The sequence below is a fragment of the Anabrus simplex genome, chromosome 14 (assembly GCF_040414725.1).
Source record: "Anabrus simplex isolate iqAnaSimp1 chromosome 14, ASM4041472v1, whole genome shotgun sequence".
NCBI classification, from domain to species: Eukaryota; Metazoa; Arthropoda; class Insecta; order Orthoptera; family Tettigoniidae; genus Anabrus; species Anabrus simplex.
The window spans coordinates 94,977,446-94,993,100 of NC_090278.1; the positions used below are offsets into that span (position 1 = coordinate 94,977,446).

The following is a 15,655-nucleotide window of genomic DNA, read 5'->3' on the forward strand; positions in this document are numbered from 1 at the left end:
CTGATCTGCATTTAGGGCAGTCGCCCAGGTGGCAGATACCTTTCTGTTGTTTTCCTAGCCGTTTCTTAAATGACCCCGTAGAAAAAAGGGACAAGTGTTGGACAAACAAACAAAGGTCCAATAATACTGCCTTGAACAATTCCCCTCTTAATTATTATAGGGTCAGCTAATGCTTTGCCTACTCCAATTCTCTGAGATCTATTTTCTAGAAATATAGCAACCCATTCCATCACTCTTTTGTCTAGTCCAAGTTTATTAATTTGTTACTACACTTCATGTTTTTTTTTTAAAGATTACAACTATTGCATTGTTTAGGAAATTGGAATTTACCGCTTACAAATGGTCTAATAAAGTAGTATTTTGCCTTTTAAAATAATAACATCTCTATTGTATACAAATTGCACGGTAATGAATACGATTTTTAAAGATTTCCGTTTAAATTCTTTGCATTTTAGGACTATTTATTCTTTGGTATTGTTGTGTTGTTTGTTGTTGATGTTCTCGATAGTGTTCAATAGCAATAGTGCTTGGCTTGGTTGCGGCTCGGTGAGTTTAGCGGAAAACCGGAAAGGTAAGTTAAAATTATTAAATTTCTGCTGGAGGAAATAGTAGTGTATGTACGACATGATTTTCCGCAGTATTCATCCCAGTGTGTTGTTCTTTTTAGAATCATGAATATATTTTAATTTAATTCTTCCCGTTCGATGTTGCTGGTTCACTACGCATTTTCGTATTATTGTTGAAGTGTTGCCATTGAAGTGATATAGCGCTTCTTTAAGGCAAGTAGCTTTGGTTCCACTGATCACGGTTCTGTGTGGCTTATAAACTGAATTCTCTGAATTAGCACCTACTTGCTGTTTGTGTGTCATACCGGATTCGTATTCGGACGACCACTTAATAGCTTAAGTTTCGGTACATTAATTCATTCAATAGTAACAGTAGTAGCAAATCAACCGTCCATAGGATACACGACGACATTCGGTGACCGAAACAGCTCTAGCACCTAGGCCTGTGTGAAACACCACATCGTGTGTTCGTAGTTCCGTCTCGTCAATCTTCCATTTGTAGGTTATGTCACGAATTTTGTGGAGGGAAGAGGTTGGGAATTAGTTCATCCCGTGAGCCACCATATTTCTAATGTTACAAGTAAGTGGCATTAGTGCAATCTTACTTGGAGAGCGTCTCAGAGGGGATATGTGTTCATTGCGATGTCCAGGAATCTACCATCCCGCCCCAAGAAGCATATTTACTTTTTTAACCTAATTAAGATTATTACACGCCATTTTCATTTTTGAAGTAGCTGCTTGTATTCCTATTGGCCAATGTAAAGTGGCACGTGATCTCAACGTGAAGGATGTTGTTCATAATCCGTAACCAATCGCAGCACAATAAAATCGCAAGATCCTATCTTAACCGTCCAGACCAATCGTGTTTTTTCACGAAACTAGGGGCCTAGGGCAGCTTAGCGGCTTCTAACCGTCCAGACCAATCGCCTTGTCCAGGGCAAGAATCCTAACCGTCCGCACGGCAAGAACGGGGAAAAATCGAAGCATAGTTCCTACGTACAGAGGTTGGCAGGCCTGAGCACTGCGGGAGAGCATCCTTTCCGAGAAGGCCGCGAGCGAAAAACAAACGACAGTCGCTACGCGTATATGTAAATGGTGGCTCACGGGCTAAACTAATGATCAACATTGTTAAATAAAGTTGTTGTTATGCAGTTCAAACCATTCACTCTATAAACGAAATCGTAACCTAATTTTTACAAAAAACGGTAGAGATTACTTCTTCATGTGGTAGTAAAATTATTTTGGTATTTTCAAAGAAAGGCTTCTAAGATATGTTGGTGTAAATTTTAATTTAAAAAATTATACTGGATGATCATTCTCTGATCTTCAAATTGCATTAAAATATAACCGAACTGCTAAACTCTCCATTGGCAAAACCCAGCCAGAATATGACCGTAATGTATCAGTACATTTGGCCTAGCATTCCGGAGTATGGTTGTCTTTTGTTGATAGTACTTAGATCGTTGCCTACGCTATAATACAAGGCCTTGAAATTAGTGATGGGTAGCTCGTGAATGAGTCGTTCAAAATGAACGCTTCACTCCTATGAAGTGTGAACTAACCACTCAATTTCAATGAACTGGTAGTTCAAACACTTCACGGTTCTCACACTTCACATCATTCACAGTTCAAAAACTTCATATTATTCACAACTCATTTGATTTGTCTGTCGCTCACTCACTCTCTCTCTTCCCTCCTCTGACTAGCTATGTCATTCATTTCGTCCTTTACTCCCAGTCCCATCCTACCTGTCAACTGTGTTACCATTAAAGATATACAGCCTACGAAGACACTGATAATCCGACAGGGTGAGCACAGCAGACGTGCAAATAAAATGCTTGCCTTGTGAATCTGGAAGTAAAACGTGCGCTGAATCCACAGCCGAAAGAGGATCTTCCTTGCAGGAGTGTTCATCTCATACACAACACTTAATTTATTAAACAAAACTGCACTTGGGGAATGGACTAATTAAATAATAAATCAAAATGAATGGACATTATATCATTTTTAAAGACCTGAAGTTGGAATCGTCTCTCCTATATAGAGTGCTTTAAGTACGACGATTTAGCTCTTCGACTAGCTTCTCGGCCATCTGTTTCACATCACCACGAATTTCAGAGTTATTGGCAAATCTGCAACACCATCTTTTCAGTGACCGAATGAGGAGTATAACTTTTGACGCAGTGACCAGTCATTCACTGCTCATTTTCTCAGTACAGTAGAGAAATAAAGAGACTAAGAAGGAGGTGCAGACTGGAAAGAAATAGAGTTAGAAATGGCTGTGGAAGTAAGGAGAAATTGAAGGAACTTACTAGAAAATTGAACCTAGCAAAGAAGGCAGCTAAGGATAACATGATGGCAAGCATAATTGGCAGTCATACAAATTTTAGTGAAAAATGGAAGGGTATGTATAGGTATTTTAAGGCAGAAACAGGTTCCAAGAAGGACATTCCAGGAATAATTAATGAACAAGGGGAGTGTGTATGTGAGGATCTTCAAAAGGCAGAAGTATTCAGTCAGCAGTATGTAAAGATTGTTGGTTACAAAGATAATGTCGAGATAGAGGAAGAGACTAAGGCCAAAGAAGTAATAAAATTTACATATGATAACAATGACATTTACAATAAGATACAAAAGTTGAAAACTAGAAAAGCGGCTGGAATTGATCAGATTTCTGGGGATATACTAAAGACAATGGGTTGGAATATAGTACCATATCTGAAGTACTTATTTGATTATTGTTTGGCCGAAGGAGCTATACCAGATGAATGGAGAGTTGCTATAGTAGCCCCTGTGTATAAAGGAAAGGGTGATAGACATAAAGCTGAAAATTACAGGCCAGTAAGTTTGACATGCATTGTATGTAAGCTTTGGGAAGGCATTCTTTCTGATTGTATTAGACATGTTGTGAAATTAATAACTGGTTCGATAGAAGGCAATTCGGTTTTAGGAAAGGTTATTCCACTGAAGCTCAACTTGTAGGATTCCAGCAAGATACAGCAGATATCTTGGATTCTGGAGGTCAAATGGACTGTATCGCGATTGACATGTCTAAAGCATTTGATAGGGTGGATCATGGGAGACTACTGGCAAAAATGAGTGCAATTGGACTAGACAAAAGAGTGACTGAATGGGTTGCTATATTTCTAGAAAATAGACCTCAGAGAGTTAGAGTAGGTGAAGCTTTGTCTGACCCTGTAATAGTTGAGAGGGGAGTTCCTCAGGGCAGTGTTATCGGACCTTTATGTTTTCTTATATATATAAATGATATGAGTAAAGGAGTGGAATCGGAGGTAAGGCTTTTTGCGGATGATGTTATTCTCTATAGAGTGATAAATAAGTTACAAGATTGTGATCAACTGCAACGTGACCTCGAAAATGTTGTGAGATGGACAGCAGGCAATGGTATGTTGATAAACGGTGCTAAAAGTCAGGTTGTGAGTTTCACAAATAGGAAAAGTCCTCTCAGTTTTAATTATTGCGTTGATGGGGTGAAAGTTCCTTTTGGGGATCATTGTAAGTATCTAGGTGTTTATATAAGGAAAGATCTTCACTGGGGTAATCACATAAATGGGATTGTAAATAAAGGGTACCGATCTCTGCACATGGTTATGAGGGTGTTTAGGGGTTGTAGTAAGGATGTAAAGGAGAGTGCATATAAGTCTCTGGTAAGACCCCAACTAGAGTATGGTTCCAGTGTATGGGACCCTCACCAGGATTACCTGATTCAAGAACTGGAAAAAATCCAAAGAAAAGCAGCTCGATTTGTTTTGGGTGATTTCCGACAAAAGAGTAGCGTTACAAAAATGTTGCAATGTTTGGGTTGGGAAGAATTGAGAGAAAGAAGAAGAGCAGCTCGACTAAGTGGTATGTGATTGAAATAATAACATTAAGTTATTTATTAGACCACCTAATCAATACAAAATTACATGTAAGTGGTATGTTCCGAGCTGTCAGTGGAGAGATGGCGTGGAATGACATTAGTAGACGAATAGGTTTGAATGGCGTTTATAAAAGTAGGAAAGATCACAATATGAAGATAAAGTTGGAATTCAAGAGGACAAACTGGGGCAAATATTCATTTATAGGAAGGGGAGTTAGGGATTGGAATAACTTACCAAGGGAGATGTTCAATAAACTTCCAATTTCTTTGAAATCATTTCGGAAAAGGCTAGGAAAGCAACAGATAGGGAATCTGCCACCTGGGCGACTGCCCTAAATGCAGATCAGTATTGATTGATGATTGATACAATCTTTGAAAACTTTAAACACTTCGCAGGCTTGTGTTATGCTTACAATGTCATCTGCAGAAGCGGTTGTATTGACAATGGATGGGTGAACTTCAGTTAAAAATGAGAGCTACTTGTTTGTGACAGCACACTATATAAAAGGTGGTGGTGGTGGTGATTATTGTTTTAAGAGGAAGTACAACTAGGCTACCATCCTCTATTAAAACTAATCAGAGAGAAAAAACTGAAGGGATCCGACACTTTGAAAAATGAAGGTATCGGCCAAAGGAAGACAAAGGCCACGAAGGGCGTGAAAATGAAGGACACCCTAGGCCTCGAGTGCTCTAATAACGTCGGGGTCAGAAAAGAACACGAGTTGACCACGGGAGGTCGGATAGGGTGGATGAAAGTGAGGAGCCTGGCACAAGTAAGTGGAAGCAATGCCAGAACTCAGCTAAGGGCCTCGTAGTCACCAATCCACGCTACAGAGACCCTGGGGCCCCTTCTAGTCGCCTCTTACGACAGGCAGGGGGATACCGTGGGTGTTATTATACCGCCCCCGCCCACAGGAAGATAACTATATGAAAGATTCATCAGGGTAGATCAATAGATATTTATGGCAGTGGTAGTCATATTCATTCTATTTCGGATTGTATTTTAAGAGGAAAAAAATATTATGATATGATGAATAACGTTGGTAACCCTGGTGTTTTCTGCCAGAGTACAGCTATGATGAATAACGTTGGTAACCCTGGTGTTTTCTGCCAGAGTACAGCTAAAACAGGTATCACGTGGCAGATAAAGACACTGTTGAGTGCATCATGCGAATAAGGTGACCCTAGATTAAATATATTTCCTTCGTTATATCTTTATCTTTATCTTTTCCCTGTCCCTATCAACCATCATCTAGATGCTGTTTGACCCATAATTACATAGCTCCGTCATCTGTTGGTAATATTATTAAGTATTATAAAGCTTTATTGAGTGAGTGAGATACTGTGAACGAAGTCGCTGCTTAACGACATACTCAGCAGCTTCATCAGGCGTGATTACTTCATGAACTACTTCATGAACGAACGGTTCACAGTAAAGAGTGTGAATGAGTGAAGTAGTTCATAGAAATGAACTGGTTCGACCCATCGCTACTTGAAATGCACTCGTGTAAACGGGTTGCTTCCTAGTTCACCATTCAGCCGCTATGATCGCCGTCTTGCCCCCTTGTATTCACATGGCTGTATATGTCAATAAGTAAAGTATATCCTAAATAAAAAGAACTGAATGTTTTTGCGAGTATTGTCAGTACTTTATTTATAGAGCAGTGATGCATGGGTTTCAAAAGTTTCAAAACTTTCCTTCTGAGGGGCTTCATATCAAGTTTCAAAACTTTCTCTCTTCTACTCGAGTGGCTCGAAGCAATGTTGTGTAACAGAAGTCTCAGAAATTTTCATAATAGAAATAGAGGTGGTTTGTCGCCTTTACACTTTCCACACTTAATTTCACTGTTGAACATGTCTTTCGAAAAAATAAACGTACACCTTTTAGTAACTCTCTTCGGGACAAGTACTGCGTAGCGGAAGTGACAAATTCCGTCGTTCACTGCAGAAGTGCCACAGACGATGATTTTCGGTATCTGAGGGCTCCTCGATCTTGAAAACGAATAAGACACAATGTTGGACTTTGAGTAGCTGGAGTCTGTTTTTTCTTTTGCCACACGAACCATAATGTCATTGTATTCCGCTTGGCGTCTTAGGTAGCTGAAGAAGAGCTCGATGTCATAGCTCGTTAGGTTCCTCGTCAACGCATTATGCAAAAGTATACTTATGAGGTATTTTACGCAGGCCACAGTGGCCTGGGTAGTCAAGATCTATGCCTGATACATTTCTCTCATGATTCTTTTTTACTTTCTCTGAATGCATTTTAAGTTTCTTAATATATGACAGGAAATCATTAATTAACTTACTGAGGAGTTCATCTTCAGTACTAAAAGATGCTTTTTTCTGCTAGTGGCTTTACATCGCACCAACACAGATAGGTATTATGGTGACGATGGGATAGGAAAGGCCTAGGAGTTGGAAGGAAGTGGCCGTGGCCTTAATTAAGGTACAGCCCCAGCATTTGCCTGGTGTCAAAATGGGAAACCACGGAAAACCATCTTCAGTGCTGCCGACAGTGGGATTCGAACCCACTATCTCCCGGATGCAAGCTCACAGCCGCGCGCCCCTAACCGTACGACCAACTCGCCCGGTTAAAAGATGCTCGTTTGTTCTCGTTCCTGAATATGTCCCATGTGAGTTGTTGCAGACGTTATGCGCATTGAACAATTTAATAAAATGCTCCATAAAACAAATGGCTTATTTTAAACTGTATTTTATGCTCTCGGGACAAAACCACCTCTATACTTTTCAAACCAGAGATTGTTTCAGGGGAAAATACAATATTTTTAGCTCTTGCTACATTCATTTTCGTGAAATTTGTTGGGCAAATTATTTTCCTCGTTGGTTTCCTAATTTAAGATTTCTGAGTTTGAAGATGCCTCTCACATGATTGCCGGTCACGGTAGCATAGTTTAAAAAAAGTCCAGTGACAAATTTTGGGATCGCCCGATTCTTATGATGTAACTCGGATTAAAACTTAGGAACAGAGGCCTACTTCGATCAGCTTGAATTCGTATCTCATGCGTAATACTTCCTCTGTATAATGTTTTGAACATTGAACATTCACTGGAAATTGTGAAACGAAATTCCACTACCGTTCATTTCTCGTGAATAAACCATGACTGGAATTGTGAATGCTTAACATCAGACAAATACATAATACATTCACAACCAACTCAGTTAATGAACACGTTTAAAGGAGCGAGCCTGGTAGACAGGGGGCAAGAAAGCGATCCTAGTGGCCCGGCATTGAACTTCAGTGTAACCACTTGCATAGCGTTTACGGGCTCTATCCAGGCCTTGTATTATAATGTAGGCAACGACTTAGATTTGTGCGCTGTCTTACACCTGGAAGTAAGACTTGTCAGCCACATGATCTTGGAACCATGGGTAAATGACAGCACAGCAGTGTTTTGGCAGCATAACCTCCAAATTAGCTGCTCTATATCCCCTTGTGGGTGGGGGCGGTAGAATAACACCCACGGTATCCCCTGCCTGTCGTAAGAGGCGAATAAAAGGGGCCTCAGGGGCTCTGAACTGTGGAGCGTGGGTTGGCAACCACGGGGCCCTCAGCTGTGTTCTGGCATTGCTTCCACTTACTTGTGCCAGGCTCCTCACTTTCATCTATCCTATCCGACCTCTCTTGGTCAACTCTTGTTCTTTTCCGACCCCGACGCTATTAGGTTTGCGAGGGCTAGGGAGTCTTTCATTTTCACGCCCTTTGCGGCCCTTGTCTTCCTTTGGCCGATATCTTCATTTTTCGAAGTGTCGAGTCCCTTCCATTTTTCCGTCTGATTAGTGTTAATTAGAGGATGGTTGCCTAGTTGTACTTCCTCTTTACACAATAATCACCACCACCACCAGCTGCTCTATAGTGGTGTTCATGCCTCTAGTATTTCTGAACATTGAACGGCATTTACCAGTAAAGTAAATGGTGTTTGCTGCTGCATATCAGTTTAAGGCCTTGGAGCACAAGCCTAGGCAACTAGACTTGCTCGATGGGGCATATGTTCAGGGCATGTTTTCAACAATATGTGCACAGATTTCTATTGTTGTGATGAGGTTGCAATTTTTAGATTAGTTCTGTCGATGTTCAGTATAATACAGGGTGGTCAAAAACATGTGGACCAGTGACTTTAGATGTTAGGGCCCTTTAAACAACAAGCATCAAAACAACGTGAGCTGGGTATATGAGCATTAGTGGGTTGGTCATACTGATAAATAATTGGAAATAATTAGATATTTTGCCGTTGTCATTTTAACAGCTGCATGTGGCTTAAGACCAGCTTGAGAGCCATGCTGGGACATAGCTATCAAACATAAACAGCCATTGTCACCATAGTAATACTTGCTATGGTGCCATGGAGGTCCATGTTCAAATCCGGCCTCAGGCAAAAGTTGATGCTCTTGAACCGGCCTTAAGAAGCCACGTGCAGATTTGGCACCACCACCTCGCAATGGCCATTTGAATTTGACCATGAAGCGATCTGAATGGCTAAATTCAGTCGTCATAAAATTACAAATATCGAATTATTCTTTTCAAATTATTTATCAGTACCCTGTGTAAGGAGTTTTCTAAACAGTAATGAACATCACCAGTTGGTGTCATGTAAAAGACTTAGTGTAATGTTCAGACACAGCGAGAAACTAACTGTCAAACAATATCATGCTATTTTTTGTAGGTGGTGTCGCCGTGGTGAAGGTAGACGAAGCAAGCAGTGTGCTTGGAGTGTTAGGACGAGGAAGAACACTTTCTTCAGAGAATCACAACTTTGTCCCGGATTGGTTACTTAGCTGTTCTCTGTTGCATTCTACTCAAACTTCTAATCCCTATTGTTGTGCACGAATTAAGTTTACCAGTGGATTGGAGTATCTTCTGTCGTGAGTTAAGCGTGGTGTGGGTAGACACTAATAAGAAGAAAATAGGAATGGCAGACATACTTGTGGAAATCGATGAGAGTAAGTTTGGTAAATCTAGTACCATAGAGGCAGACACACTACAGTTCTGTTAACACAACGTGCGTGCTCTGACAGCTCGCAGCGTGGTAGTTCCAGATGGCAGTTAGTGTGGTAACCTGTACATGCCTCCCGTTGAAGTCAGTCTGAGGTAATCCCGTCCTCTCCCTTTCCCTAAACTCCTTGTTCTATGTTGCCAATTCATGGACCTTGGCTAACTGGCTGCTTTTGAGTGATAACATAGTTACATGTTTTTGAAATCAGCTATTTTTGTGTTAATAAGTAGCAAGCCTCGCTCAGGCGGCAGTACACCAGCGTCTTATCGCTGGGTTCCATGTTTCGGATCCCGGGCACTCCAAGTGAGATTTGTACTGCACAAAGTGGAGGCAAGGCATGTTTTTTTCTGGGTACTCCGGTTTTTCCTGTCATCTTTCATTGCAACAACACTCTCCAATATCATTTAATTTCTTCTGTCACTCATTAATCATTGCCGCAGAGGAGTGCAACAGGCTTCGGCACAATTCCTGTTCTCGGCCCTAGATGGGGGCTTCATTAATTTATTCCTTGTTATTTATCCTTGTTATTTATTGAACTGCAATATATTGCAAACCGTTCAAAGGCCTGCTAAACAATCAGGGCAACCAAGAATTCAATTCACCTTGATAAAAGGCAGGCGTAAAGGGGGGCGAATGGCTTCATTATTTGTGATCAAGCCCACTATATAGTGTGTGCCTTTCGGAAATATTTTGAGGCTGAAAGGGAAAATAGAGGCCTACTGATAGATGTTAGTAATGTTGTAGAATGAACAGCAGCAGCTTTAGAGATAGTCAAGCTACAGTAATTAGAAATGGGGGTGAGGGGAGTATAGGAGACAGGAGGAGGAGGAGGAGGAGGAGGAGGAGGAGGAGGAGGAGGAAGAGGAGGAGGAGGAGGAGAAGAAGAAGTAGAAGAAGAAGAAGAAGAAGAGGGAGAAGAAGAAGAAGAAGAAGAAGAAGAAGAAGAAGAAGAAGAAGAAGAAGAAGAAGAAGAAGAAGAATGTACTTGGACCATCACATGGGGGGTTCCAACACCAGGGAAAATTTGGCACTATGCTTAGTATTTCATTAAAAAGAAGCCCCATGGCTTATGATCACAAGATTAAAAGCCATGCAAAACAACAAGCTGAGGACAGGATTTTACTGATCACAACTGTCGTCTTAAATTGAGGTTACACCTATAGCAGGGTCTGAATGATTTCACATTTTTATACAAAGAAAAGCATGCTTTTGGATACTTCTTCCATCCTCAGCCAGATTTGAACCCAGAATATTGAGCAGGCCACTCTATTATTGGTGACTAGCAAGATACCCGTGCTTCGCTACGGTATTATACTGAAATTTATAATTGAATGCTTATTGTTTTATATATAATCCGCCGAAATTCGCGATCTGACTGGTTATCTGACAGAATCTGCCAAAATTCGCGATCTTCCTCGTTTTCTAATAGATTACGGCAAGTTTCCTCCCATTTTTCTAGCTTTCTTTCCAGCAATCGATTTCGTACTTCCCGGGCTAGGTCCAGGTATTCGACCCGGTCAGTTAGGTCCCTAAATCTTTGCCATCTTTTCCTATAAGAATTTTTAATATGGATCAAATCCATGAGGAGATTCGGCGTGGTGTCCTCTTGGGTGCCTTGGCGGTACTGAACCCGCGGCTGGACTGGATTCTTAGTCATTACCCGTCCAGGACCCGTTTCCAGCGTGGTCTGCACATTTGACGACGGTCCAGAACATTATTATTATTATTATTATTATTATTATTATTATTATTATTATTATTATTATAGATGTTCTGGACCCCATAGCAAGATGCAAGACCGCTACTTGGCGGCATATTACATCTGCTGCCACTGTCATTGTTAACAATGTGACAGGCACCATTGCCGCGCGTAGCCAAGTGTGCGGGATTTCTGGTAATACGAATGACATACTCCGTGCATTGTTGACCTTATTATAGGGGTGAACAATTGGACGGTCAATCTCATTCCTATCATTTATTTCAAAGGTGTTTAAATTTTTATTTATATGATAGGAGAATCTACTGTAATCTAAGAACGTTCTCCGAAGAAAAAGATGGCTCTTGAAAACGAACCCAGGAAGGATAAAAAATGATCGGTTTATGATCAGAATAAGTACATCGGAAATCTACAGCCTGTTTCCAGTCATTCGACAGGGTCAGGAATGGAATGAATAAAGCCCCCATCTGGCGGCGGCAATATGAATTGTGCCGGCTGCCGAAGCCTGTCGCACTCCTCTGGGGCAATGGATAATGAATGACAAATGAAATGAAATGATATTGGACAGTGTTGCTGGAATGAATGATGACAGGGAAAACCGGAGTGTCCGGAGAAAACACTGTCCCGCCTCCGATTTGTCCAGCACGAATGTCTCATGGAGTGACCGGGATTTGAACCACATAACACAGCTGTGGGAGGCATGCGCGCAGCCACCTGAGCAACGGAGGCTCCTTTTAAGTACATTATGAACAGTAAAATTAACTATTCTCACTTCCTTTTACACCCCACCGCCGTTAATTTTATTTACCCCCCACCCACAAAAAATAATAGAAAGGCATGTTTCTTTATGTTTAAGGGAGATTCCAAACACCAATGTTCACGTCTATTACCTTCAGTTTTGAGATATAAGTATCCCCATAAAAATAATTCACTTTTTTCACTTCCTTTCACACTCCTCCCCCCCGCCCCAATTTTATTTTCCGGCAAAAACCTTGTTTCTTTAATAGTAAAGGATCTTCTAAATACCAATTATCACGACTCTAACTTCCTCAGTTTTTGATTTGTGTGACCTCATGAAAGGAATTCAACTCCTTTTCAATCCCGCCCCCCAAGATGATCCCCCCCAAAAAAAACATTTTTTCTTTGTTTCTAAAGGAGATCCAAATACCAATTTTCACGTCTGTAACAACTTTAGTTTTTATTAGACGTAAGTATCCTCATACAATTAAGTCAATTAATTTTTCAATTCTTTCACCTCCCCCCGCCCCCTTCATTGGATTTTTCGAGAATACGTGTTTCTTTACTTTTAAAGCAGAATCCCAATATCAAATTTCACGTCTGTAACATCTTCATTTTTGAGATATCAGTAGCTTAATTAAAATAATTCAACACCATTTTCAGTCACTTTACACCCTTCTGCCCCCCCCCCCTCCCCCCATCCAGCCAAGTGGTATTTCGGAAAACTAAACATACACGTATCTTGAATTTTAATAGAGTTAGAAGGTACCAATTTTCACTTCTGTAACATGTTAAGTTTTTGAGATATACTGTAGAAATCCTCATTTTAAAATTTCACCCCGTTTTTAGTTTCCCTTAAATGGAGTTTCCAAAAAAATTCACCTATGTTTCTTTACATTTACAGGAGATTCCAAATACCACTTTTTACGTCTAACATTTTACGTTTCTCAGGTGTTCTGTGGATACATCTTTCAAAAGTTTCACCCCAATGTGTCACTCCTGTTTAACGACCAGTAATTGAATTTTCCAAAAACAAAAAAATACATGTTACTTTATTTTTAAAGGAGATCCCATGTACAAATGTTCAGTTCTGTAATATCTTCAGTTTCAGAGATATATGTATCCTCATTAATGGCATTCAACCCATTATTCACCCTTTTACACCCCTCCTATTGGGATTATCCGAAAACAAAAAAAATGCATGTTCCTTTATTTTTAAAGGAGGTTTTAAATACCAATTTTTACATCTGTAAATGTTTCAAGTTTTAAGATGTAGATACTCATTTTAAAAATTCACCCCCCTTTTCCCCCTCCCATTAATTGGATTTTCCAAAAACAAAAAAATACGTGTTTCTTTATTTTTAAAAGAGATCAAAAGTACCAATTTTCAGGTCTGTAATTTCTACAGTTTCTGAGATATAAGTACCGGTATCCTGATTAAAGGCATTCAACCCCTTTTTCATCCTTTTTCACCCATCCTATTGAGATTTTCTGAAAACAAAAAAATACGTGTTTCTTTATTTTTAATGATGATTCTAAATACCAAATTTTACATCTGTAAACTTTCAAAGTTTGGAGATATAGATACAATCATTTTAAAAATTCACCCCCTCTTTACCCCCCGATTAATTGGATTTTCCAAAAACAAAAAAAATACGTGTTTCTTAATTTTTAAAAGAGATCCCAAACACCAATTTTGAGGTCTGTAACATCTTCATTTTCTGAGATATAAGTATCCTCATTAAATGCTTTCAACCCTTTTTCAACCCTTCCCCCCTTTCTATTGGGATTTTCCGAAAACAAAAAAATACGTGTTTCTTAATTTTTAATGAAGATTCTAAATACCAATTTTTACATCTGTAAACTTTCAAAGTTTTGAGATATAGATACACACATTTTAAAAATTCACCCCCCTTTTCTCCCTCCCATTAATTGGATTTTCCAAAAATAAAAAAGCACGTGTGCCTTTATTTAAAAAAAAATCAAAAGTACCAATTTTCAGGTCTGTAATATCTTCAGTTTCTGAGATATAAGTACCGGTATCCTGATTAAAGGCATTCAACCCCTTTTTTACCCTTTTTCACCCGTCCTATTGGGATTTTCTGAAAACAAAAAAAATACGTGTTTCCTTATTTTCAAAGAAGATTTTAAATACCAATTTTTAAATTTGTAAACTTGTAAAGTTTTGAGATATAGGTGCACTCATTTTAAAATTTCACCCCCACTTTTCACACCCTTAGCGACGGAATATCCAAAAATCCTCTCTTAGCGAGCACCTACATCTTAATATGAATGTATCCCCAAAATTTCATTTCATTATGTCCAGTAGTTTTGGCTCGGCGATGATGAATCAGTCAGTCAGTCAGGACAAGCTATTTTATATATATAGATGATGGTATTAGATAGGAGTAGGTTATTTGCTGGCACCGGGTTTTATCCTCTTCCTTCCTACTATCGTACATCATGCCATTAATTTCATCTTATTAAATCTCGATTCATGTAATATCATGTATTAAAGTCTCTCGTTATAAGGAACTCTCGGAATTTCCTTCTACATAGACAGTAATTGGATATTTATTACCATACTTATTTTACCAATTACAGCGGCTTACTCAGGACTGGATACTTGTGAGGCCTTTCAGTTCAGAGGGTCCTGGGTTCGATTCCCGGCCGGGTCGGGAATTTGAATTTTGTTTGATTAATTCTTCTGGCTTGGGGACTGGGTGTTTATGTTTGTTCCAACACTTTTCCTCTTCATATTCAGACAATACACTACACTACCACCCACCACAGAAACACGCAATAGTGATTGCATCCCTCCATATAGGGTTGGCGTCGGGAAGGGCATCCGGCCGTAAAACAGGGCCAAATCCACATGTGCAACACAGTTTGCACCCTCGACCCCATAGGTGTGGGAAAAGCTGTAGAAGAAGAAGACTCAGGGCTGGTCGAATAAACCGGCAATATTAAAATAAAGGGCTAATCCTCCAATTTATAATTCACTATACTGTACAGTAAAACTTGCTCAAAGCAGAAACTTGTCCAATGTGTACAAAAGTGATGGTCCCGGCGCACTGGATGTGGCTTTGCTTGTTATTTATGTTGTATAAAGCGGAATCTGTTGAATGTGGAAACTGAAAGAAATTAGGAGAATAATTGCTTTATAATGCGGAAATAATGCTTTAGCTGTGAAATTTATTTAGGCATACCCGGTACTGCAGGTACATAAATATTTCGCCAGGGGAAGAGTCAGGTGTTTACAGACCGTAACGCTGCTCTAATGATGTTTCAGGTTTCCCAAATTCCTGGTAGAATGGGATTTAAATCTCCACTAATTGCCTGACTCTTGCCATGTTTTATCTTGATGAACAACTTGAACCCAATTCTAAGGTGAACAGTTCACTTACTTTGCGTCCTGTCAGTAAATTTGTGTCAGTTTTGAGGACAGCATGGCGGCTAAGAATTATGTCACTGACACTGAGCGATAAAGTGAAATTTATTGAAGCGAGTGAAAAGGAAAAGTTGTCTGTGCGTGAAATTATGTCATGTTTCAGAAGTGGAAAAACTCAAGTTTATGAGACTTTAAAACATAAGGACGACATTACTAAGCAATGGATGGAGGGGAATGAACAAATGAAGAGGAAATCTAAGGTAACAGGCAATGAAGAAATCAATGATTTAGTGTGGGAATGGTTCGTCAGTGCCCGTTCGAGAAACCTTCTGGTGAACAGCTACAGAA

At 39.8% G+C, this 15,655-nt stretch overlaps 1 protein-coding gene across 3 annotated transcripts in view; it reads left to right on the forward strand.

Annotated features, from left to right (window-relative positions):
* The first annotated feature begins 475 nt into the window (after nucleotides 1-475).
* Nucleotides 476-15,655, forward strand: part of LOC136885683 (uncharacterized) — a 59,113-nt gene continuing 43,933 nt past the window's right edge. Inside the window, exon 1 of one of the 3 annotated variants that reach the window (XM_067158387.2) lies at nucleotides 476-571. Coding sequence is in view for 2 of the 3 variants with exons in the window: in XM_068230247.1 (XP_068086348.1) it covers nucleotides 9,403-9,408 (6 nt within the window). In the remaining variant the exon portion in view is untranslated. Of the gene's footprint in view, nucleotides 572-9,187; nucleotides 9,409-15,655 lie in introns of those variants that run through there. The other 2 variants (XM_068230247.1, XM_068230246.1) reach the window with 2 other exon arrangements.